The 23521-nt window shown below is 53.0% G+C and overlaps 6 protein-coding genes across 6 annotated transcripts; 2 read left to right on the top strand and 4 right to left on the bottom strand.

Moving 5' to 3' along the window:
- Positions 1 to 3684: 3684 nt before the first annotated feature.
- Positions 3685 to 7395, bottom strand: CkaCkLH20_10169 (uncharacterized protein; the record flags this gene model as incomplete). The annotated part of the gene is made up of 10 exons (XM_038892883.1): positions 3685 to 4092; positions 4156 to 4307; positions 4394 to 4853; positions 4918 to 5377; positions 5434 to 5541; positions 5599 to 5643; positions 5715 to 5781; positions 5837 to 5914; positions 5974 to 6164; positions 6224 to 7395. The coding sequence occupies 10 exons, from the start codon at positions 7393 to 7395 to the stop codon at positions 3685 to 3687; spliced, it is 3141 nt and encodes a 1046-aa protein (XP_038741803.1).
- Positions 7396 to 8144: 749 nt separating this feature from the next.
- CkaCkLH20_10170 (uncharacterized protein) lies at positions 8145 to 10277 on the top strand (the record flags this gene model as incomplete). Its single annotated transcript, XM_038892884.1, has 1 exon — positions 8145 to 10277. One exon carries the CDS (start codon positions 8145 to 8147, stop codon positions 10275 to 10277), a length of 2133 nt encoding a protein of 710 aa, XP_038741804.1.
- Positions 10278 to 10776: 499 nt separating this feature from the next.
- Positions 10777 to 12096, bottom strand: CkaCkLH20_10171 (uncharacterized protein; the record flags this gene model as incomplete). Its single annotated transcript, XM_038892885.1, has 1 exon — positions 10777 to 12096. The coding sequence occupies one exon, from the start codon at positions 12094 to 12096 to the stop codon at positions 10777 to 10779; it is 1320 nt and encodes a 439-aa protein (XP_038741805.1).
- Positions 12097 to 12407: 311 nt separating this feature from the next.
- Positions 12408 to 13628, bottom strand: CkaCkLH20_10172 (methionyl-tRNA synthetase; the record flags this gene model as incomplete). Its single annotated transcript, XM_038892886.1, has 1 exon — positions 12408 to 13628. One exon carries the CDS (start codon positions 13626 to 13628, stop codon positions 12408 to 12410), a length of 1221 nt encoding a protein of 406 aa, XP_038741806.1.
- Positions 13629 to 14566: 938 nt separating this feature from the next.
- CkaCkLH20_10173 (uncharacterized protein) lies at positions 14567 to 17369 on the top strand (the record flags this gene model as incomplete). The annotated part of the gene is made up of 4 exons (XM_038892887.1): positions 14567 to 15071; positions 15126 to 15439; positions 15490 to 17204; positions 17258 to 17369. 4 exons carry the CDS (start codon positions 14567 to 14569, stop codon positions 17367 to 17369), a joined length of 2646 nt encoding a protein of 881 aa, XP_038741807.1.
- Positions 17370 to 18428: 1059 nt separating this feature from the next.
- On the bottom strand, positions 18429 to 22760 carry CkaCkLH20_10174 (SNF2 family domain-containing protein; the record flags this gene model as incomplete). Its single annotated transcript, XM_038892888.1, has 10 exons — positions 18429 to 19114; positions 19170 to 19497; positions 19549 to 19599; positions 19655 to 20378; positions 20431 to 20535; positions 20589 to 20641; positions 20692 to 20771; positions 20825 to 20902; positions 20956 to 21146; positions 21202 to 22760. 10 exons carry the CDS (start codon positions 22758 to 22760, stop codon positions 18429 to 18431), a joined length of 3855 nt encoding a protein of 1284 aa, XP_038741808.1.
- Between the last annotated feature and the right edge of the window lie 761 nt (positions 22761 to 23521).

Below are 23521 nucleotides of genomic sequence, written 5' to 3' on the forward strand. Positions count from 1 at the left end.
ACAGACGGCCTTTACGAAGTACAGACTGCAGTATGCAGACTGCTATACGATTGATCGCGACGAATCTGGGCAATACTGCCGCGACACCAAGACCGAGCTTCGTGGGCCGTGACAGCTCCCAGCCTCAGCCCAGCGCTGGTCAACAACAGGCCTACACTACTATAGTAGGGCCGCGACAAGGACCGGGAGGTGCGGGTGCAGATGGTCGTGCAGATGCGGCACCGCACCGCAGGTCCCTCGGGCTCCCTCTTCCTGGGCAAAATTAGCATCGGCTCTGCTATGCTGTTTTGCTCTGGTCCCCTCAACAGGATCCTCGTCAAAGGTACCTTACGGGCTACCTTAGTAGTGTTGTACAAATGCCCCGGAGGACGCCTCCAAGGCTAGCGAGATACGGCAACCCCCTGCCCAAGGGACTGACGACATCTGCCGAAGTTGTCCTCATCTTGGTGGCCCGCCATCGTTGATTGGCGCATCGCCATCGTGCCTCCCGCCTGAGCCGTGCCATCCTGGTCGCAAATGGAAAGCTTAACCTTCACCTTGGGACATTGACATTGTCGAAGACGGCCGGCAAGCAGTCGAATGGACGGGATGCCCTTGATACCAAAAGGCGTTCAGTCAGACTCAATCAGTCCACCTTACCCAGCTACAGCTTGGGGCCTGGGACTTGGCATGTTTGGGCTCCTTGGACTCGCAGCAAGGCAACCCTTACCGACACTGCCTGCACTCAGCTGCCACCAACATCCTCAACACTACTCAAATCAACATGTTGCCCAGGCTGCCGGGCCTATTTGGAATGGGGGACCAGCCTTCTAATTAAGTATAATGGAGATGACACACTTCTAAATACTTTTCAAACTCCAACTGCTGACCCCTTTACAGTAGATGTAACTTCTGACGCCAACGTCAAGCACCGGCGGGTTTAGCCACAAGCTAATGTCGGCTCCGCCCATCTTTCATCCGAACCGACTAGCAGTCGCGCCTCCACGTTGTTGTACACACTGATCACCGCATCTTGATCCCCATCCCCACTGACCGTGCTGTTTCCCGCTCAGCCTTGGCTGCCTTGGCTTTACCCAAACCGAAAACCGAGACCGAGATGCCTATCGCACAGTCATCAAGATGCTATTCGACAATTAGCACGGCGGAGCTTGCCCGAGGCTTTTGCGCCAATCACATTGAGCCAACATTGAACCCGATATGCCCGCAGTTGGTCAGTATCTAAGACGGTCAATAGTTCTTTGACATTTATGCAGGTCTGTCTGACTGTGTTTGAGAAAACCGTTGCTCGGCTCCTCATCCCACAACGGATCAGATGGCGCACTTGTTCTCTGTCATAACACCAGCTTCAGCGGTCCAATTGCCATCCCCCCAATGCGAGTTAGGCCAGCATCGAGCCCGAACGCCCGCTCTCGTTCCCCTTGGATGCCCGTCGATCCCTGTGAACATCAATCAAGGCCTGGCCAAGTCTAACACTGACGGAATCATCCACAATCTCAGGTTACAATCATCTCAGACACGATCTAAGATTCTTACCATCAAGTCAATCAAAGTCAGCTTCCAGCCTCTTCAAGGTCGCTGAGCTCATACTGCTCTCATTCTAGGCCCTCCTCAAGGTTTACTTGGGATGAGAACATCCTAGGCAAGGAGGATGCGAGGAATGAAGGCTGCCTGCAAGTGCCGAAGATAGCTGTGCTGTCTCGGAGCTATGACCGGGGCCATCCAACCAATCATGATCTCCGGAGCTATGACCGACAGCAGACGCGGTATGCTCCGGATCGCAAATGGCCATCATCGGTTTACTGGAATCCATGGGGTCCGCGGGAGCTCGGAAGCTCTCGAATTCTCAAACAGAAAACATCCGCATCCGGAAATATGGCTACAAATGCGCTGTTGCAGGAGCAAAACAGCAATTCAACAAGATTACAATGCTCCCAGGACATATCACGGCACCAAGATCAACCAACAACCTGGCGGTGTGCATCTAACACGGGAAGTTTGATGACATCGGAGACTAGATGGTTCTGACCGAGAACTTTTGACTCAGCCTTCTTCAGGCATTTCCTCGAGTACCGGCCTTGGACCCCTCGGTTTTGCGGCCCTTTCTTGCTTTCAGCTCAAGGTATTCGCACCAAGCTCAACAAGACCCGGCCGTGTCGAAGGCCAAGATGCGCCGTATCCCGCGATGGAAAGACTTGCGCAAGGCTCCGATGCGGACACGATATGTCAGTCGCCGGCCGTCCTGTCATTTCTTTTTCGGTCGGCCTTCACCCCAACTCATCCGGGCGTCTCGTGACGCCGAAGCTAGGACCCCCCAGTGCAGTGCCAGGGATCAAGGCCTCACCCGTTGTCATCTGAGCAGCACATGGCGGTTTTGCTTTCAACATTCAGTAATACCCCACGCCGGTGCGCGGAGGTTATGCTGTCACTTCTCGCTGATGCTGATGCTTGGGTTTCGAGGTTGCTCATCATCAAGGGCGCGTTCGCGATATGCCATGATAGAATGCTGTTTTCGCATGATACTGGGGCCTGCTCAGACCACTCATCACCCAGTCACGCTGGCAAGGTACGATGAGATGAACGGCTTTTCTGCTCGGTACCGACTCCGAGATTGACAGGCAAGGAGGTGACAAGAAACTCGGCTTCATTGATGTGTTTCACAGTCAACCCGGCCGGCGACCTCGAATATTGATGAGGGGGGGAGGAAGAGAGGAATGTGGGGGAAGCAGCAAGGAGGCGCGGCAAACGCCCATGTTACACAACATGACAGACATCAGATGATCGCACCCACGGATCTTCCACATCTTTGTTTCCCTCTCGCCCATCCAGGTTTCATGCGCTGGTCGCCGCCGGACTCGACTCCGGTCGACCCACCATTCACTGAATCCGCATCCCTCGGCGAACCAAACCCAGCAAAACAAAAGTCAAATATCCGGTTCATGGACCATTGACGGGTTCGTCATCGTTGCCGAGCTGTGCAGTATTTCTCTCCTTCTTTCTAGATCTGTATTCTCCCTGCGAACCAAACTGTTGTTTTCCTTCGAAGCAGTCCAGCCTCTCTCCCGTCATAGACCTGTCATCCGTGATGTCATCTCCCGTCGTCGTCGAGGTCGATGGTTCGCACACACTGCTTCGATTTTGACTTTTCGTAGAACTCCCCCCCTCCCACCCCTTCTTCCCAAACGTCAAAATCCGGTGGCGGAAACGCGGGCCGGAAGATTTCTCGATCGATGGAGAGTTCTGGGCCCGGCCCCATCATCGGTGTCATGCCTCGGAATTTCGTCTTACTTTGTTGCTATCCGCTGCCGCGGCTCGGCTGGTGATCTCGAGGCTGCATGTGGTGTTTGCTCGTGGAGCCTTGTTGGAGCATGGAGTATGAAGGCTGTCGGTTTGGTAAATACGGTTACTAGGAACGCGGTTTTGAATTTTGAAATGCCAGATTTGCTGTGATGTCTATGTATCTATGTATGATCGCACTCCGCATGTCCAGTATCGATATTTCCCATCTTCGACCAAGGCACCTAGCTTTCTGATATGCGAACCGAGATTCAAGACTCCTTGGTATGCTTGTGCAGCTGCCTCGCTTCCTCCTGGACACTGTCTGCATATTGCGCTCCCGTTAAATGTCCGTAAACATGATCAATCAACCCCGAGAAAAGCAAAAACAGATATCCGCCCGCGAGATAATCACTTGCTCGCACCAGCCTTTCCACCAGTTGACAGTGTCCGCGCCGCCAAAGCCTCCGAATCCTCCTGCGCAATCTCGGCCAGCAACTTTTGCTCGATCTCCTTGTATCTCTTGGGCGCGGTGTGTAGCATAACCTCCCAATCCGACATGAGCTTGGTCTCGTGCTCGTCGTCCTGGAGCCGGTGGGCCACCTCGCTCGCCTTCTTGTTCTGCATGTCGACGATATACTCGTCGATGGTATCGCGAGCCCTGATGACGACGGCGTGGGTATGCTTCGTCTGGCCGTGGCGGGCGATGCGGCCGTTGGCCTGGTGCTCGCCGGCGTCGTTCCACCACGAGTCGATGATGATGAGCCTGTTGGCGCAGGTCAGGTTCAGGGCTTGGCCGCCGACCTTGATCGAGCTGATCTGTTTTGATCTCCGTGGTTAGCATGGGATGATGGGGGTGACGTGCGTATGCGGTTGACCTACCAAGACCTTGACCGAGGGGTCGGTTTTGAAGGCGTTGAGGGCCTTGTCCTTCTTTGCGCCAACAACCTTTCCGTTAAGGAGGCTGAAGGGAATGCCGAGGTCGTTGAGAGCTGTGCCCAGGATTTTGGCGGTCTTGACGAATTCATGGAAGACTGGTGATGCACGAATAATTAGCAAATGGGGAGAGCAAATGAGGAGAGCAAATGGGGACGAGAGTAGAGGGCGATGTCAAACCTACCAATGATCTTGTCATTCGGAGCCTCTCTCTGCCACTGCATGATCAGATCTCGGGCACAGGCGATCTTGGAGCCCAGAAAATTGACTCCGCTTGCCTCATGAGTTCCGATGTGCATAAACGCCCTGTTGTCCTCTTCCAGTTCCAGAGAAACGTTGTTGTAATCCGCACCGTACTTCTTGTCGATGATCGCCTGCTTGAGTCTGTTCATCTGAGAGGCGTTGAGCTTCTTCTGGCGTTTGCCTTTCTTGTTGGATGTCGGGGCAGGTGCTTGGGACGCTAATTCCTGAGTGGCCATTTCCTCGTCTGCCTCCTCGCATTCTTGCTCTTTGGTGTCGAGAGAAATTACCGGGATTGCCCCATCCATACTGTCGTAGGGCTTGTCGCACTTTAAACACTTGGTTTCAGCGCTGCGGTCTCTCCAAGTCTCTGAGATGCACTTCTGGCAAAACATGTGCTGGCACTAAGAGTAAAGAGTGTCAGTCAACATTGGAGAAGTTCCGGAAGTCGGATAGTCATAGACTTACTTCAACAATGACCCATGGATCCACCATTTTCTTCTTCTCGCACTTGCCGCATTGGTTCTCCATTACCCTGATCTCATTAATGGTGTACTGCAGGAGAGTATCCATGCCGAGCTGCGCTTCTGTCGTCTGGGGGTGGAAGGTTTTGGGGCGGTTCGGCTTGAAGTCAACCGCCTTCGACTTTCCTTTCAACATATCTCGCTTTGTCTTTGGCTCCCCAAACGACGCAACTGAGCCGTCATCATCTGCCATCTCAGTATCGGCGCGGTCCGTGTCAGCGTCAGTTGCATCTCCACTCTTCGCCTCTTCCAGCTTCGTTTTCAAGGCTCCCAAAAAGTCGGCTCCGAAATCGGTACGGAATGCTTTCTCAGCGTTCCAAGGATGAGAGATCAACAATCGCTGGCGTGGCATGCATGCGATGGGGTTCGGGGGTGAAAGGAGGTCGTAATGTTCAGTGACCTGACTAGAGCTGATGTCAGCTGCGAAGCCAAGTCATCACTTGCCGTGTCCTTGACTCACTTGTATATGATGCGCTCTTCTTTTGAGAGACTAACCCATACTTCTCTGACCTTGAACGGTGGAATGGTATCCAAAATTGGCCTGCCAAGAAACTCATCACTCTTGAGTCTGAACACGAGTGGTCAGCGTATGTTGAGGCGATGTAGTGAAACCTGAAACCCTCACCTCCTGTACGTAACGAGATGTACCAAAGCATCGAGCTTCTCTTGGCTGTTAGCCTGGGAAAAGTTAGTTTGATGAACATGAAGGCCGCTGAAAGGAAACTTGCCGCCTTCAAGTACGTTTCCTTGAAGTCTTGAAGTTGTTCAATGCCCTCCACTCCCAGCAGCCTCAGGTATGGGAACATTTCTGCTCACGATCAGTATATGTATGCAACACTCGGGCTTGTCGGACCGAAACACACCTTTCTGTCGATTGACCAGGGGAGTCGCTGTCAGAGCGAAGAATGCCTTCTTCTGTAAACCCAAGCATGCCCTGAAGACTAAACCCGAGTTCAGAGTCAGCAAAACGAAAGTGTCTCGTAGAAATGACGCAGCTCACCCTTGGTGTTCATGTTCTTGATGGAATGACCTTCGTCGAGGACGATTCTGTACCACTTGATACCAAAGATCTCGCCGGCGACCTTCCTCAATGCTTCGATGTATCTCTTGCTGCCTTCGACATGCACCTCCTTCAGCTCTTGTAGATCTTTGGTTGAAGGATAGCTGTAGAGATCATTGACTGTGGTTAGACTGCTCATTACGTTAGCATGGAAGGAACGTTGCCCAGAGTTGGCCACCTCGTTACCTACACGACCTTGTACTTTGTGAGATCGCCTCTCGACTTCTTGAAGCGTGCGTGAGACCATGCGTAGATGTCAGAGTCTTTTATGTCCTCAACGTGCTTGCCGAACTCCCTTCTCCATTGCTCCAAGACGGGTTCTGAAGGCAGAATGACCAGAGTGCCTCCATTCCACTTTTGATCGTCCTTCGGCGAAGGAGGGTTGCCCACGATGCATGCCATGGCTATCATGGTTTTGCCCATTCCGGTGTCATCGCAAAGAAGACCGCCATACGGAGGGGCCATGCCACGCTCTCTCTGAACCATCCATGATGCCGCCGGTAGCTGCTCTTCCTTCAGCCTGTTGTCTTCTTTCATACCTTTCAAATGGTATGTATCATCATCGAAACACGTAACCCTGCGAAGTCCAAAGATGTTCGTTGCTTCCTTAAGGTCACGTTGCTGAGTCCCTGTTCTGCGGTTGGTGGTGCCCTGATTGTGCCTGCCCTTCAAACTCTTATTTCTCTCCTTTTGGGTGATGGCGTTGGAATTGGATGCTGCGACGCCTGAGGCACCTCCCGTTTCGTTATTGCCCCTTGCAGTGTTGTCATCGGCCTTGGTGAACGTTCTCCTGACTCGTTTTGCCTTCGGTGGCTCAATGTGGGTGTCTACGTCCCCAGCCTTCCGTTTTCTCTCTCGCTCGGTTCTGAGATGGCGTTTCAACTCTTTTTCCGCCTTTCTGTGCAGGCGTTCGACGACCTCTTCCGCTGTTTTCCTCCCACCAGTCGACTTGGTGGGATTACGTTTGGACTTCTGCCCAGCAGCCACAGCCTTAGTGCCCCCCTTCGGATCGTATGTCGTGTCCGCAGGGTCATCTTCAGCTTCCTTTTCCGACTCAGAAATGTCTTGAACAATCTCAGTCTCGGTACCGAAACCTTGATTGTCGTCTGGAGCATGAAAGGTGACTGAGGTCGAGGATGACTGAGTACCTTGGATGGATGTTTCGCTTGTTGACGGGAGTGACTTCTCGTTGGAACCACAAGCAAGGAAGCTTTGCATCTGCTGGACTTTGGGCTTGGGCATCGCAATTGCCTCCGGGGTATGAAATGCAGCAGGAGTCTCCGTAGGCTTCTGGTCTGAAACGAATCTACCACAGGATGGGATGGCATTATCTCCAGAGCCTGCATTCGTCTTGGCGTCCATGGTGATGGTGATGATGAAGGGAAAAAGTGTTTGAGGTGTAATGTTTCTTGCGTGGGTTTGTTGATGATGATTCAACTGGTCAAGATCATCGGTCTGGAAGATGAGATCTCAGATGATAGTTGTGAGATTTGAAGGTGTATGAAAAAAATGAGCAAAGTATGATGCGTATAAGGTGATGTGAAGAAAGAGTCGTGATTGAGTTGAAGAAGATAGATGTTGGCCTGGTGCTAACTTGTCACCTCACCGAGTTGGGATGGATGTGAAGGGGAAGAAGTTTTGACGGAAGCTCGCAGAGGGATAAACGATTAAATGTGGAGAAGAGAGGAAGCCTCTGTGGGTCAGCCCGTTCGATTTGGGGAGGAGCGAAAAGGCCAGGAGGAAGGCGCCGTCGACAACTTGGGAAGGAGTTGAGCAGTTGCAGAGGTATTTTCGAGGTAAAGATTGATGAAATGTTTAGAGAGACATATTTTATGTGAAGGTATTTGAGCAAGAATGTTCCATCCCGGCAGAAACACCGCAGTGAGAGAGAACGAAGCTGAGTTCGGTGAGGGTCGTGATACTTCGGTGAGGGTCGTCGGTAAGCTCGGTCAGCCCAGACCGCCCGCGGCAGAAAGGTTGATCCCCACTAAAAAATTGACCTTCAACGCCAACCCCACATGCATTTTTCCAATGCGCCGCGACCAGTCTCTTGCATCCCACCACATCCTCCCGTCAATCGTTTGGCAAACCCAACACTCCAAACCGCCGCCATGTCTTCCAAATCCAGCAAAAATGGCAAGATCACCGACTCGCGGTTCTCAAACTTCGAGACCGACCCCCGCTTCCGCCTCCCCTCGAAGAAGCAGACCAAGACCACAATCGACAAGCGCTTCGCGCGCATGCTGAAGGACGACTCCTTCACTGCCACATCAAAGGTCGACCGCTACGGCCGCAAGATCAAGTCCGACTCGAAGAAGAAGGCGCTACAGAGGCTGTACGAGGCGGAAGATGGCGATGACGCAGAAGAGGAGGAAGGCGAGGGCGACGACATGGAGGTCGAGTCCGACGATGTCGTGCAGCGCGAGCTGGCCAAGGCGGACGCCAAGTACGACCCGGCGCGCGGTGGCGGCTTCAGCGAGTCCGAGTCGGAATCGGAGTCCTCGGACGACGACGACGAAGAGGAGCCGGAGGTGGTCGCGGATCCCAAGGCGTCCGTGTCGCGGCTTCGCGATGAGCAGGCCGAGGTCGAGGACGGCGAGGTCACGAACCGGATAGCCATCGTCAACCTCGACTGGGACAACATCAAATCCGCAGACCTCTTTGCGCTCTTCACGAGTTTCCTCCCCGCGACCGGCGGCCGCGTCGAAAAGGTCTCGATCTACCCCAGCGAGTTCGGCAAGGAGCGCATGCAGCGCGAAGAGCTCGAGGGACCGCCGAAAGAAATCTTCAAGAACGCCGACGAGAGCGAGGAGGAAAGCGAGGAGGACGAGGACGAGGCGATCAAGAAGGAGCTGTTGGAGGAGGGCGACGCCGAGGACTTCGACAGTGACGCGTTGAGGAAGTACCAGCTCGACAGGCTGCGGTACTACTACGCCGTCATGACGCTCTCCGATAAGGCGACGGCACAGAAGCTTTACGAGGCGACCGACGGCACCGAGTACCAGTCCTCTTCGAACTTCATCGACTTGCGGTTCATCCCCGACGACGTCACCTTTGACGACGAGCCCAGAGACGAGTGCGATAAGATGCCGGAGGGATACAAGCCTGTCGAGTTCACCACCGACGCGCTGCAACATTCCAAGGTGAAGCTCACGTGGGATATCAACCCCGACGACGTGGCGCGCAAGGCGTCCATCAACCGCGCCTTCACAGGAAGCCGCGCGCAACTCGAAGAGAACGATTTGAAGGCGTACCTCGCCAGCGACAGCGAAGACGACGGCGCCGAGTCTGATATCGAAATAGTAGACGCGGCGGCAGAGGAGGACGAGGAGGCGGCCGACGAGCCCAAGCTGTCAAAGAAGGAGCTCCAGCGCCGGAAGATGAGAGCGATGCTCGGCCTCGGCGCCGAGGAGGAGAAGAAGTCCAAGGACGCACCCGTCGGCGACATGGAAATCACCTTCACGCCCGCGCTCACGGAGGCCAAGAAGGACAAGCCGGAGGGCGAGGAGACGACCATCGAGAAGTACAAGCGCAAAGAGCGCGAGCGCAAGGAGAAGAAGCGCGAAGCAGCCCGCGCCAGACGCGAGGGCGGCAACGTCGAGGCCGCGCCCGCCGAGGAGGTCGAGGAAGTCGAGCAGACGGAAGACCTCGGCTTCGACGACCCCTTCTTCGCCGCCGAGGAGGCCCCGAAGAAGACCAAGACGGCGATCCGCAAGGAGGAGCGGCTGGCCAAGCGCGCGGCGCGCGAGGCCGAGGAGAAGGAGAAGGCGGACCAGAAGGCGCAGCTGCAGCTCCTCATGGCGGGCGACGGCGACGACGACGGCGAGCAGCTGGAGCACTTCGACATGAACGAGATCCTCAAGGCGGAGAAGCTCAAGAAGAAGAAGGGCAAGGGCAAGAACAAGAAGAACAAGAAGGGCGGCGCCGGCGCCGACGCCGACGAGGAGAAGGTCGGCCTGCAGGAGGGCTTCAAGATGGACGTCGCGGACGACCGTTTCAAGGCCGTCTTCGAGAGCCACAAGTACGCCATCGACCCGTCGAACCCCAAGTTCAAGGCGACGGAGGGCATGCAGAAGCTGCTGGAGGAGGGGCGCAAGAAGAGGAAGGTCGACGACGGGGACGACGACGAGCCGCCTGCCGAGAGGTCTGGGAAGAAGGCCAAGAAGGAGAAGAAGAACAAGAAGGACGACGAGGAGCTCAGCGGACTCGTTGCGTCAGTGAAGAGAAAGGCCGGGAAGAAATAGATCAATGTGTTTTTGCTTTAATGTTTGGAACTTGGTTGAGAAGGCGTGTGGTCATACCCTAGACGGATTACAAAAAGTTAGTGGAATGTATAAAAGCACATGGACATCATGCCACCAGTTCAAAGTTAACTCGACGGGAGGGCGACGTTTGTTTCTGATGACGACCTTGAACTCGCTCCTTTGACCCCCTTTGGTTCCAAGCCAACATCTCCTTAACACTCGAGGAATCAATGTGGAGCGGTCACAGACCGGGCGAATCGTGGGCAATGTCGATATGGTTCGAGCCAACGAGCGAGCCTGAAGAATTAGCTATTTAGTGATTGTGTATTCTCTATTCTTCTTGCTGGTCTTTCTAAGAATCTGGTGTCCAATTCGCTAATGAAAAACATGATCGCTTTCATACAAGTAATCGATTGCTGTGGACAATAGGATCCGTCTACCAAGTCCATATTGTCTCCCCCAAAAACGAGTATCCTGACGTCTCGGGGCCGCTCAGTGATCACATGGGCATCAACCATGCGTTATCAGGGCCAGCATCAAATAATGATGCAAGCCAGTTCGCTATGCTAAACGGCCTAGGCTCCTGAGCAGGTGGAGGTGGCTCTTCCTGTGGTGCCTGGCAATCGAAGTATAGTCTTGGGAGTGGGGGATCCTCCTGTGGACGATCTAATCTGTGGCTACGCGGTCCGTTATCCTCATAGTCGGAATCGTCAGATTTGGCGTCGTTGGCTTCGGGGTTGAGCTCGCCATGTGTTCGTTCATCGCCGTTGGCATGGTTGAAATCTTCGACTGCGACTTCAGCATCCTCGTTTAAGCTGTCGATATCAGTTGGGACGACTGTATCGCTGTCCGCCTCCTCCTCTAGTTGCTCGTCGTTTTCCTCGTTCTCGGAACCAGCCTCGTCTCCGCTTTGAGAAGCACTAGCGCCTGACGTTGCCGGAGGAATCTTAAACGGCCAAGGCAAGAAAGTATCGAGGTAAAGCTGACTGTCGGGCGATATCTCGCCCTGAGCACGATAATCACGATACTCAGACTCGGGAATCGTGATGTATGGTGGGGTCGGCACAGACTCTTGTAGCTCTTGTCCTCCAGGAATTGGGGTGTCCGCTCGGGCCGGTTGCTCTATTTCACCAGGAACTGGAGTGTCTGCTCGGGCCGGTGTAGGATCTTGTTCCTCTTGTCTCTCAGGAACCGGAGTGTCTACTCGGGCTGGTATAAGCTGCTGCTGCTCGTGCCCCCCTGGAATTGGAGTGCCTGCCCGGGCCGGCATAGGCTCTTGTTGCTCCTCGCCGTCAGGCAAATTAGGGTCCCCATATTCTGGCTGAGCTCCGGAGCTGACTGATGGCATATGGCGGGTAGTTGTTTCCGAACCGCCATCGACAGACTCAAGTCGCTCGTGAGGGAAAAGAAGGTTGATAGCACGTGGAGGAGGCGGATGAGGCTCCTCGAGATGCTCGCGACGTCCCTCCATCAGTATGGTGATAAAGCGTTGGCGACGGGCTTCTCGTTTACATCGAATTCGAGCTTCTACTACTGGATCAAGGTAGCGCATGTGGTATAAGGCTGGAATGGGGCCACGAGGCCGTTGTTGAGGACCGCCCAAGGTCTGGCCATCGTAGAGACCGTGGTCGGGATCGTAATCTCGGCCCAGGTTGGAGTACCACCGGAGTGTTCCTAGGATGGCGATTGCTATGCCGAGAACTAGTATCGGATACGTCTCTGCTTGAGGTTGACTTAAGGGAGCCATGACGGTGATGGTAATGATAGGGGATGATTGTCTTTGATGAATGATGGGATTAGAGAGATTGATGTTGAGCATGGAATGGAATGGGACGAAGAAAGCAACGAGAACAACTCGGAGCGATGGCCAGAATCGGGAAGGAAAGAGCTAAGACTGTTGAGGGATACCAGTGTCTGTTGGAAGTCACGATGAAGCGCCGATGCTCGTTCAAGAGATACCATGGTGAGGCAGCGCCTACCTTCCAACAAGCAAACTCACAATGGGAGAACAGTCCAGTAGAGGAACCCACCATCAACACAGTCGAAATTCATTTCTAATTCTTGAGAACTAGCCATTGCCATCAATGCTTTTGTTTATCATGACTCTTCAAACTCATTACCTATCACGTTTTATCGGACAGTAGCACCCTTCAAGCTGGGGACAGTGCAGACACCACCGGACTCAGTGACAAGCTTGCCAACACCCTCCTTTCCAAGCTCCTTGACGAAGGCAGCGTCAAAGGCAACCTCAAGGCCGTCGGTGGTGGTGAAACCAGGCTGGAAGGTCTCCCAGATCTTCTTCTTGGGGTTCAGGACACCCTCGGGCTCGCCCTTCCAGCCCTCGAAGAAGACGCGGTCTCCAGCCTTGGAGTCGGCAGGAGGCGTGACGAGCTCGACCGGACCCTTGTGGTCGTCGACCTCGCCCTCCTTGAGCTTAGGAGAGGCGGCCAGGACCATGGCGGAAGACTTGATACCACGCATCTTGACGGGCTTCAGGTTGCACACGACAACAACCTTGCGACCCTGCATGGACTCCAGGGGCACCAGGCCGTTGAGACCAGAGCAGACGGTGCGGCACACCTGGCCCTCGTACTCGGTGGTGTCGTCGTTTGGCTTGTCGCCCATGGCGATGGTGGAGACGTAGAGAGAGTCTGCCTCCGGGTGCTTGATGGCCTTCAGGATGTGACCAACACGGAGATCGATCAGAGCCGGAGACAGGGGCGCAGCGGGAGCGGCGGCCTTCTGGGGCTTGGGCTCCTTGGCCTTCTTCTCCTTCTTGGGCTTGCCCTCGCCGGCACCAACAGCGGCCTTGACCTTGTCCTTGGCCTCGGTAACGGCCTCCTTGACCTTCTCTCCGGCGCTCTTGTCCTTGTTGTCCTTGGTGCGGTCGGGGAGAGCAGTCTCCTTGCCACCGGCGGCAGCGGCGGCAGCAGCCTTCTCCTTCTTGAGACGTTCCTTCTCAGCCTTGGCATCGACAGGGGGCTTCACGTAGAGGACCTCGTCGAGGTTGACGGAGACCTTCTCCTCGGGCTTGACATCGGCCGCGAACGCGGGAAAGTTCTGGACGAAGTCGAGATGGCGGACGATGTTGGGGTAGCCCTTCTCACCGGTGCGCTGCTCGGGGGACCAGTTGGCGACGAGGGGGCGGACGGCGGAGTAGAGGGCGGTATCAGCCTTGCTGGGCTTGGTGCCGAGGAGAGTGGTGCGGGTGCTCAGGTGGGAGTTGAGGGTGTCGAGGATGGGAGAGACCTGAGCGTCGTCGCTTCCGGCCTGCTGGAGGCGGGTGGCGGTGGTGAGCCATTGCTGGATCTCGGTCTCCTCGTTGGGAGTGAAGGAGGTGTTGGAAGCCATTCTTGCGAAGCGGTAAGGGGTGACGCTACGGGTTATGGGTCGTAGAACGCGGAGGGAGTTCATGAGTCGAACCAGGAGGAGGGGTCAAGTCAGAGAAGCACAGAATTTTAGTGTGCTGTGGCGGGGTAGACCGGACGCCGCAATTGCCCCTCCATATTGACGGCTAATGCCTGATTGGTTAGGCACACCTGACTCACCTCCACCGGTCTCGGTGAGGCTTCGGTGTGGTCTGATGGTTTCTTTTTCTCGTGAAAAACTTCTCAATCCGCTATTGCTAGCAAGAGAGTGGCGAGTTTGAGTATATTGAAGCCTGAAATGCCATCGGATTCTCGTCAACAGTTATCTACCTCGCATTTGTACTGTAGACACAGGTCTTGTTCTGGGAAACATCATTTTCCTGCTACATTACACCTATCTTTGGGACGTTCTCTCCCCCCAAGAGCTCCAATCGAACTTGTGGGTGCATCAAAAACACGCGTGGATCTTTTCTTGAATCAGAAATCCCGATCTCTGTCTCGATCTCCCCGACTTTTGATGACGATGGTGCCTGGACAAAGACAGGGGCTTTAATTAAAGTCGGAACACGAAGTCACATGATCGCGTCTTTGTCTCGCGTCGCGCGCCTGGATTTTTGCCCCCGGATCGCGCCTTCCCGCCTTCTTCTGCCCCTGCACCCTCCAATTCCACTCTGTTGGGTTCATCCAGCTTTGGAATTGGTCTTCACTCTGTCTGGCTCATCTTCTGTTTTCAATCTCAGATTTTGGTCTTGTCATTATTCAGCTCTCAATTGTCCTGCGTTATTGAAAGCGCTTGAGCACGGTCCACGGCAGCTACATCATCGATTTCAGCTTCGCTTTTCCGGTCTCCAATCTCGACCTGACCACAGCTTCAACAACTTGAACAAATCAATAGCTGGAGTTTCCCATTGCTCAGTCACTATGGACTCTTCAACAACATCGGACGTGGAGTCAGTCTTATCCAAGACGTCTAGGCCGAACACATCCGCACCTTCCTCCCCTCCCCGGGAAGAGTCGGTTGAGCCCATTGACTCCGAATTCCAGCGGCTTATTGACGAAGAAACCAAGGCAAGGGCATCCAACGATGCAGCTGATAGAAAAAAGAAAGCAGCACTCGCCCGCAAGAAGAAGAAGAAGGTTCAGTTCACCAAGGAAGAGAGAGAAAAGAAGGCTCGTGAGCTGGATGAACTCTTGGCCAAGTCGGCGGCTTTTTCGGATATCTTGACTAGAAAGACAGAGGTTCTAGGCCGCGTTGGCTCAAGCCTGGATGGCGAGACGTTGGGAGCGCATAGCCTGACGATGGCTACCCAACCCAAGATTCTGACTGGTGGGACAATGAGGGACTACCAGTTGGAGGGTTTAACTTGGATGTATGAGGTTTGTCTTCAAGGCATGTCAGGAATTCTGGCGGATGAGATGGGTCTCGGTAAGAACTTTTCCCGGGTTCGAAGGCCAGTGCATCTTTGCTAACACATCGCAGGCAAGACGGTTCAGACCATTTCTCTCATCGCCCGCCTCCGCGAGGAGGATTACCTCGGCCCTCACTTAATTGTGGCCCCTCTCAGCACACTCTCCAACTGGATGGACGAGTTCCAGAAGTGGTGTCCCACCATTCCTGTTGTCCTCTACCATGGTGACCCTCAGACGAGGGCCGACATCATGCAAAATGAGATCAGGCCTCATCTCCGCAACGGCAAACCCAACAAGAAGTTCCCGGTGGTCTGCACGTCTTACGAGATCGTCCTCAGGGAGAAGGTAGCCCTTAACAAGTTCAATTGGGCATTCATCATCATCGTAAGTACGGTTGATCACTAACCTCTTTCCACCCACTGACAAGTCTCCAGGACGAGGGCCATCGCATGAAGAATTTCGATTCAAAGCTGTTCCAAGAACTCGAGAATTTCACCTCAGCAACCCGAATGTTGATCACAGGCACTCCACTTCAGAACAACCTGAAAGAACTTTGGGCGCTTCTGCACTTCCTACTCCCGGGCATCTTCAAGGAATGGGAAGTGTTCGAGTCGTGGTTCGATTTTGATGACCTGCAAGATGAGGAAGGCACCGAGGAATTCATTGCCGACCGCAAAAACCAGGAAATCATCAAGAAGATTCACGTCATTCTCCAGCCGCTCCTGCTTCGCCGCGTCAAGGCGGATGTCGCTGCCTACCTCCCGAAGAAGCGCGAGTACATTCTCTTTGCTCCGATGACTCGCGAGCAGACTGATATGTACAATGCAATCAGCGACAAGAAGGTCGACACTCGCGCCTTCCTCGAAGCTAAAGTTGTCGATCGCTTGACTGCCGTCAACAAGTCCGCGGCAAGCTCCCGGGAGAGCAGCGCTGCGCCCAAGGTCAAGGCTGAGGAGGATGTCAAGCGCAACATTCCCATTCGCAGCAGTGCGCGTAAAGCCGAGTCGAAGGTTGCAGCTGACTCCCCAAAAGCGAATGCCTTCTCTGCCATGATGAGCAGAGCTAAGAGCTCCTCTTCTAAAGCGAAGCCTACCGCGAAGGAGACGCCATCGAAAACATCTTCCCGGTCTAGCTCGAAGCGCAAGGACCCTCCGACATCCGAGAGCCTGCCGTCGAAGAGCGCGAAATCCTCTCGCCAGTCAACGCCTTCCGTCAGCAGTCGCGGTCGCGCCACCCGAGGTCGTCGGAGGTATGCGGAGACAGACCCGGACGACGAGGACAAGCTGTCGGATGATGAGTTCGAGGCTCGTTTAGCCAAGGAAGCAGAAGAGGAAGACCAGGACGATGGTTCAGTCGTCTTGTCGCCTGAAGAGCAGTACAGGCAGAAGATTATGGAGCATGCGAAGAAGGAAATGGCTACGAAGAAGCTCGGCAACCCTATCATGCAACTGCGTCTCGTGTGCAACAGCCCGCACAACTTCTTCGATCCCTGGAGCTACGAGGGTGCACCCCCAGTCGACGAGTCCATCGTCACGTCGTCTGGCAAGATGCTTCTTCTTGACCGTCTCCTCCCGTCGCTTTTCAACAGAGGCAGCAAAGTCTTGATCTTTTCACAGTTCAAGACTCAGCTTGACATTCTGCAGGACTACTGCGAGCTGCGGAAATGGAACGTTTGCCGCCTTGATGGTTCCGTCAGCCAGGAAAGCCGGCGAGATCAGATTAAGGAGTTCAACGAGAACCCGGACTTCAAGCTTTTCCTGCTTTCAACCCGCGCAGGTGGACAGGGCATCAACCTAGCAAGCGCCGACACAGTCATTCTCTTCGATTCCGACTGGAACCCTCAGCAAGATCTCCAAGCCCAGGATCGTGCCCACCGCATCGGCCAGACTCGGCCCGTCGTCGTCTTCCGTCTCGCCACCAAGGGCACTGTTGAGGAGGAGCTGCTCCTGAGTGCTGACGCCAAGCGACGCTTGGAAAAGCTCGTTATCAAGAAGGGTAACTTCAAATCCATGGGCCAGAAGATGGACTTGAAGGAAGATTTGGACAAGGAGACGCTGAAGAGCTTGCTACTGAAGGACGGCCAGGTATTCAAGTACTCTGGCAGCCACGAGATTCTCAGCGACAAGGACCTAGACGTTCTCTGCGACCGGTAAGATCCCCTCGAAGACCACACTCGTGACCATCTTTGCTAACCTGCCGCAGGAGCGACAGCGCGTACGACCGGGCGGCCGAGGGCTCCGGAAATGCTGATGGCTACAAGGTCATTGAGACCGGCTCTGACGGCATCACACTAGCTGGACAGGCCAATGCTTGATCCGACCGAAATCCTCTGTTTGCTTCATTTACGATACCTCGATCGCGTCAGCTGCGTATTGCACTGGACTTGCTCCCTCACAGCCCTTGGTGATAATGTTGGCGCCGACGTCCACCAGCAACTGGACAACCGAACTGGCCGCCTCAATTGTGCGTCTACGCCCGAAACCGGCATGCAGTATTCTTCCATGAAGGATGATTAAGAAGAAGAAAGATTGTGAATAGAAAGAAAGACCTGTACTTATTTGCTTAGACGGGCATCAGCGCGGCCATGGCTTGATTTGGAGGACAGATGCTTGGACAAACTTTTGGGACCACGTGTCCAAGATTAGGTATACCTTCTTTTCTAGATGGTTTTCTTTACCTTAGTCTATGTATTATACCTAGACGGAAACTGGAGTCCGATACCCAGGAATGATTAGATGTTTTGCTACTTGACATGTTCCACCTTGTGACGCGGGCGGCTGCGAGTCCATCAAGTCATGTTGCCGAGTCTCACCGCCGATGTTGGGAAGGTTCTCGATGAGCTTATCAAATTCTGCGAGAAATGCTTGTCCTCTTGATTGATGCGGGCAAGGGAGTCCTCGACCATGGCCTCAACAGCTACTGCACGGTCACATCAACATCCTATCCATGGCAAAGTCACGCAAAGCCAAAGGTTGAAAACAAAAACTTTTTATCTTGAGGCAAATCTATGAGATACCACCATCCCGTCTTCGGGAACGTCTATGATCAGAACTCAGAAAGAACGCTGAAAGCTGGGACATGATGTTATATCGCGCCCTCCTGTTTTCATGAATCCCTGTATGTCAAATAACCTCGTGCGGTCTTTCAACCTGCTCGTGTCCGATTCCCAAAGTCCGCAATGTCTCCCAACGTACCACGTTTCCAAGCCTTCCCAAAAGCACGTCGCATGCGCTCTCGTAAAGGATGCAGAAGGTCGAATTCTGAAAGTCCAAGAGCGGTAATAACGCCTCGAATATGAAAAGCGTCCGCGAGATGTTGAGTAAAATGCTGAAAGATGACCATTCCTGAAACTCCGATAGCCTTCCTGATCATTCTACTCAATGATCTCGATATCGGAGTCATCGGAGTCTTCGTGGTTTGAGAGTCCGACGTCTAAATCATCGTCGCCCTCGTACTCGATCTCGTCATCATTGACGACGAAGTCCGGCAGGTCTTCTTCCTCCTCGGCAGCGCGCCTAGCTGCGCCAGATCCTGGCATATCAGGGTCGTCATCATCGTCCTCGCCGTCAGAGTAGTCGGCAACGACCTGCATGACGCCCTTCCGCCGAACGACCTTTCCCAGGAGGTTGGCAATGTCCTCGAGGCCGACCTTTGGAGTTCTGACTCCCTCGTCTTGAAGAGCTGCATCGATGCGGAGGATCTTGCCAATCTGCATTTTGAGCATTCGTTTCTCGATTGGAGTGTTGACAATGAATCGCACGAAGTGGGTTTCCTTGATCTGGCCGATTCGGAAGACACGAGAGAAGGCTTGCTGTTCCACGGCGTGATTCCACCAGAGTTCCATCAGGATAACCCGATTCCCGCGAGTGAGGTTCAGGCACTGACCGCCGGCGCGAAGGGAGACGATCAAGACTTTCACAACGTCCCCCTCTTGAAAGTCTGCCACGGCCTTCTCGCGCTGCTCAGTGGTATGCTTGCCGCTGAGATATGCAAATGGAATATTCTCTGCCTCCAGCATGCGGCCGACGATCTTCATGACAATGGTGAATTGACTGAAGACTGCGGAACAAATATGAATCAGTAAAGCTCAAGTGGCAACTGGGACAAGACTTACCAATGATCTTGTCATCAGGCGCTTCGTGTTGCCATCTGAGGATTGTTTCCTTCAATGCCGTCATCTTAGCACTAGGGGTGACCGGAATGTCTGTTTTCTTGTCGCTGATTTGCAAGAAACGGATTGGCTGCTTGTCCTTCTTGTCTTCCTCTTGGTGTTGGAAGCCGTTATGATCAAAGCCATGACTGTAATCCTTGTCGTTCTTCCTTTTTTGGCGCGGGCTGGCATTCGAAGCGAAGTCTAATTCCTCATCGCTGTCGCCGCTATGAAACGGCTCAAGTGGTTTAGGCTTGCCAATGACATGGCGACAGTGTGGACAATATCTTCCCTGTCATGGAGTTAGTAACGATCGTTTTCGGCAGGTTTACAGGTGACCTACTCTCGTCGTGGTGTGATCCATCAAGCAGTGCGTGCAAAATATGCAGCCACACTATGTTTTGTTAGCACTGAAGCTTGCAAAGTCAATGTCCCATGGTATAGCGTACCTGCCCCCTGAGAGGCGTCTGAGGAGGTTTCTTGTCGCATATGGCACATGGTGCCTCCTTCAGATCCTCGAGTCGCATCAAGTACTCAAGCTGCTTGTCCATGTCGAAACGCAAGCCAAAATCGCTTCGACCGAATGGCACAAGAGGCGGAATCTCCCGGCGAATGGGCTCTGGTGAGGGCTTGACATGTTTGTCTCCGAGATACTCCTCAGGAACCATGCCATCTTCATCCAACTCCACGTCATCCTGACTGTCTACCTCGTCCTTGTAGTCATCGATTACAATGGCCTTTCTCTTGAACCCCTCAGTATTGGCAGGGATGGGTGTAGTCGGTTCATGGTCGTTGTCGCTGTCCGTTCCAGAGTGATCTTCGAAAGTTCCATAGCTTGTGAATCGAGCCTCTTCCTTGCTGATTCTCTCGGATTCTGCGATGACTTCTTTCATTCGTTCGCTTTTCATCTCATGCCGTTCGTTCCAAGAACCAATCTGTTCGTAAACAGTCTGCTTTCCTTTCAGTGTTGCAAGTCTGGCTTTGGTGATTCGGAGGTCGTGGATATTGAAGTACTCGTTCATCATACTCTCGAGTAAGAATGGATGGGTTGCGGCTTGACGAAGACGGAGAAGAATAGTGAGGTAGCTTCTGAGCTGTCTGTCCGCGATAGTATCGTCTTGGGCTTGTTGTAGATCATCATTCACTTTTCTCCTAAAACATCTCTCCATCATTCTGTCAAGAGTTAGAAACCTTACGGATCAGTCCGAACTTTGTTAGAACTCACCGGAAAACAACCATTTCCTCGCGAGAGAGCTGAAGATGTTGATGCGTTGGGATCGTTGGAGGCAGATTGAGAATGGGCTGGCCAAGGAACCAGTCATTCTGTGTCCTAAAGCGTTGATGAGCAGAAGACCTTGAGATAACTAGCAAAACGTTTCTCACCTTCTATACATGATCTGAGAAATCAACCTGTGATGTTTATCTCTAGCCTTTTCCTTGGAAGTGTTAGTCAAAAAAGAACCAAGTCTGTGGTGAGAAAACCAACTCCGTCATGAAATTCCCGGTTGTAGTCTTTGAAACGATCCATGCCGCGACAACCCAGGAATTTGAAGTATGAGAAAAACTCTTGAAACGGTTAGGTTGGCTCTTCGGTGTACGCGCGAGTGGTGAAGACTTACCAGTGTCGGAATTGGTAAGAGGGGTTCCGCTCACCACCCATCTGTACTCGGATTTGAGTTGAAAGCAAGCGAAGGCACCTGCGCCAATTTGTCAGTCCTGTCCCTGGCTGAAGCTCATGAGTAGAACCTACCGTGTGTCGAATGGTTTTTGATGGAATGCGCTTCATCCAAGACAACGCGGTACCACTTGATCCGGTGCAGGTCTCCAGTTGCTTGCTCGAGCCATTCTTTGTATTCATCAACGTCCACGATTTCCCTTTGCTTCTCCTCTCGCTCCTTGATTGATGGTGTACTCGCTCGGACTTGGTGATAAGTCGCCAAACTGATGTCTATATGTTAGCATTGCTTCTTCAAGCTTGTTGTATCGTGCCTCTTACACAATGTTGAACGAGCCCAGCAAGCCGATATCCATCTTGTTCTGCTTCTTGTAACGGACCATGTCTCTGGCAAACCTCTTGCCACAGTGCTTTTTGATCTCTGAGATCCAAACTCCAATCATTTGCTCGGATGGGCAAACCACAAGCGTTGCTCCCTCGCCCTTCTCTTTGAGTCTCTCGGGAGAGGGGTTGCCCGAAATGCACGATAATGTCTCAATCGTCTTTCCGAGACCCATGGCATCGGCCAAGATTCCACCCAATGGTAATCCTGAAGTCTTCATTAGCTCTCGTCCCATCATCCAGGCGCCAACAATGATTTGATGATTGTGAAGAGGAGTCATCAAGACGCGTCTGATCTCCCACTTCCCGTTCTTCGCTCGAACGACGTATGGACCCCACGCGTGAGTTGATTCTCGAAGTTCCCGTTCCTGCTTCTCAAGAATGTCTTTCTCAAAGTATTCAGGGGCGGCTTCTCTCATCTTCTTCAGCTGCTGCTCCTTCTTAGTGGCTTTGATGTTAAGCTCTGCTGGTAGTTCACCCTGGCTTGCTCGTTCAAGAATGGCGTTGAGAGGACGGAGCATCTCATCGATCTGTCGAGCCACTCCTGGATCCTGACCGAATTCTTCATCATCTGTGTCTCGGCTGTCTTCGCGTGTTTCAGATGTTCTCGATGTTTTGCACCTTTTGGGCGCTTTGCTTGTCCCTTTCGCGTTTCTCTTGCGTCTCTTCTCTGCCAGCATGTGCTTCTGTTTTCGCTGCCTTTCCGCCATTTTGGCCCAGTAGTCTTCTTTGGTGTTTTTCTTTCGTCCACTACCTCCTTTCTTTGAGTTCTTGCTTGACGTTTTCGCACTAGAGCCCTTCGCATCGTTGAGCTTGGTTGGAAGCTGAAGCAACTCAGCCAGTTCCGTGGGACTTAAAGCTCCACGCAAAGCTTTGGCTTGTAGATCGCACATTCTTTTCTCCATGCCTTCGATTTGAAGTTGACGTTCGCCGGCCTCAGGGATGTCCTTGATGCATCCTGCTTCTGTGGGAGAGTGGTTGCTGGTTGTCTCGCTCTTAACCTCCTTCTTCACTTCGACTGGAATGCCGACAGAATTGTTGATCGGGGTGTCAAACGTAAGATCGATCGTGAACTTTTGAGGTTTGGCCCACTTCTCCTGTGCACCAGAAGACGCTTCCGTTGGATCGATGACCATGCAACAATCGTCGTCGTCCGGCTCGGACTTGACTTCCACGTTGTCGGAATCTGTAGTGGTAGCGGGAACCCCTTCTTCTTCAGGAGAAACGAAAAGCTCATTTGGCTCTTCATTTTGATGTTGCTGCAGACCATGAGTGTCTCCAGGGCGTTGACAGGTATCCGCTCGACTCTCCTCGAGTGTATCGTGAAGCGTTTGTTCGACGACATCAATTTCCTCGTGGTCCTCTTGAGTCGCTCTTAGAAGAGCTCTCATCCCCACGGCCTCTTCCTCGTCTGACATGTCATCGCAGGCGAACATGAACTTCTTCTTGTGACGGCTGTCGGCTTTCTCCGCCTCATCCTCTCTTGGAGGTGAGAACATGATGTCAGGATAGTGAGAGACTCAGGCTTTTGACGGTAAAGTGAGTATCGGATTATCGTCGCGTTGCCGATGGCGAGTCGTGCTAAGGTGTGTTCGATTCTCAGCTGTGATGAGATAGTGATGTGGACTGAGACGGTTGGAAGATTTGGTCGATGACAGATAAAGAAGAAAGGCCAAGAAGATGTCGAGTGAAAAATTGGCGACGTCGTATTTCAGTTGCAGTGAAGCACGGAGGTGAGTGGTGAGGTTGTTTCAGAATCGGAAAGAGCTGATAGACATAGCGAAGAGGACCATGTCTCCTCCTTGAAGTGGCTGCTCGATACAGCTGATGAAATGAGCTGAGAGCGCGGAAAGAGAAAAGATGTTTGAATGTGATTGCAGATGGGATGAAGAAAGTGATGAAGAAGACGTGGAGTGAGGAAGAGTATGTGGGGAATGGGTGGGGAGAAACGGACTGAAGATACTGCTGAGTAGGGACACCCAAAGGTTGGTGAGACGGTGAAGAGATGCAATTTTGAAAGGTTGTGTTTGTGTTGTTGTGATGAGAGGATGGAGAGAAGAAGAAGTCGAAGGAAGGATGAATCTACTCCCTTTTTGTAGAGGTGGGTGGAGTCAAAAGGTCAAGAAAAGAAAGAGCAAAGTCTTAGCTGCTTCCAGATGCAGCAGCGACGCTCTATTCAGAAGGAGGGAAGAAAAGAGGACGTATTATTTACTCAAATGTATTTATTTTGGAAGAATTCATCCAGCACAGAAGGAGCAAT

The sequence above is a fragment of the Colletotrichum karsti genome, assembly GCF_011947395.1.
Source record: "Colletotrichum karsti strain CkLH20 chromosome Unknown Scaffold38, whole genome shotgun sequence".
Lineage (NCBI taxonomy): Eukaryota > Fungi > Ascomycota > Sordariomycetes > Glomerellales > Glomerellaceae > Colletotrichum > Colletotrichum karsti.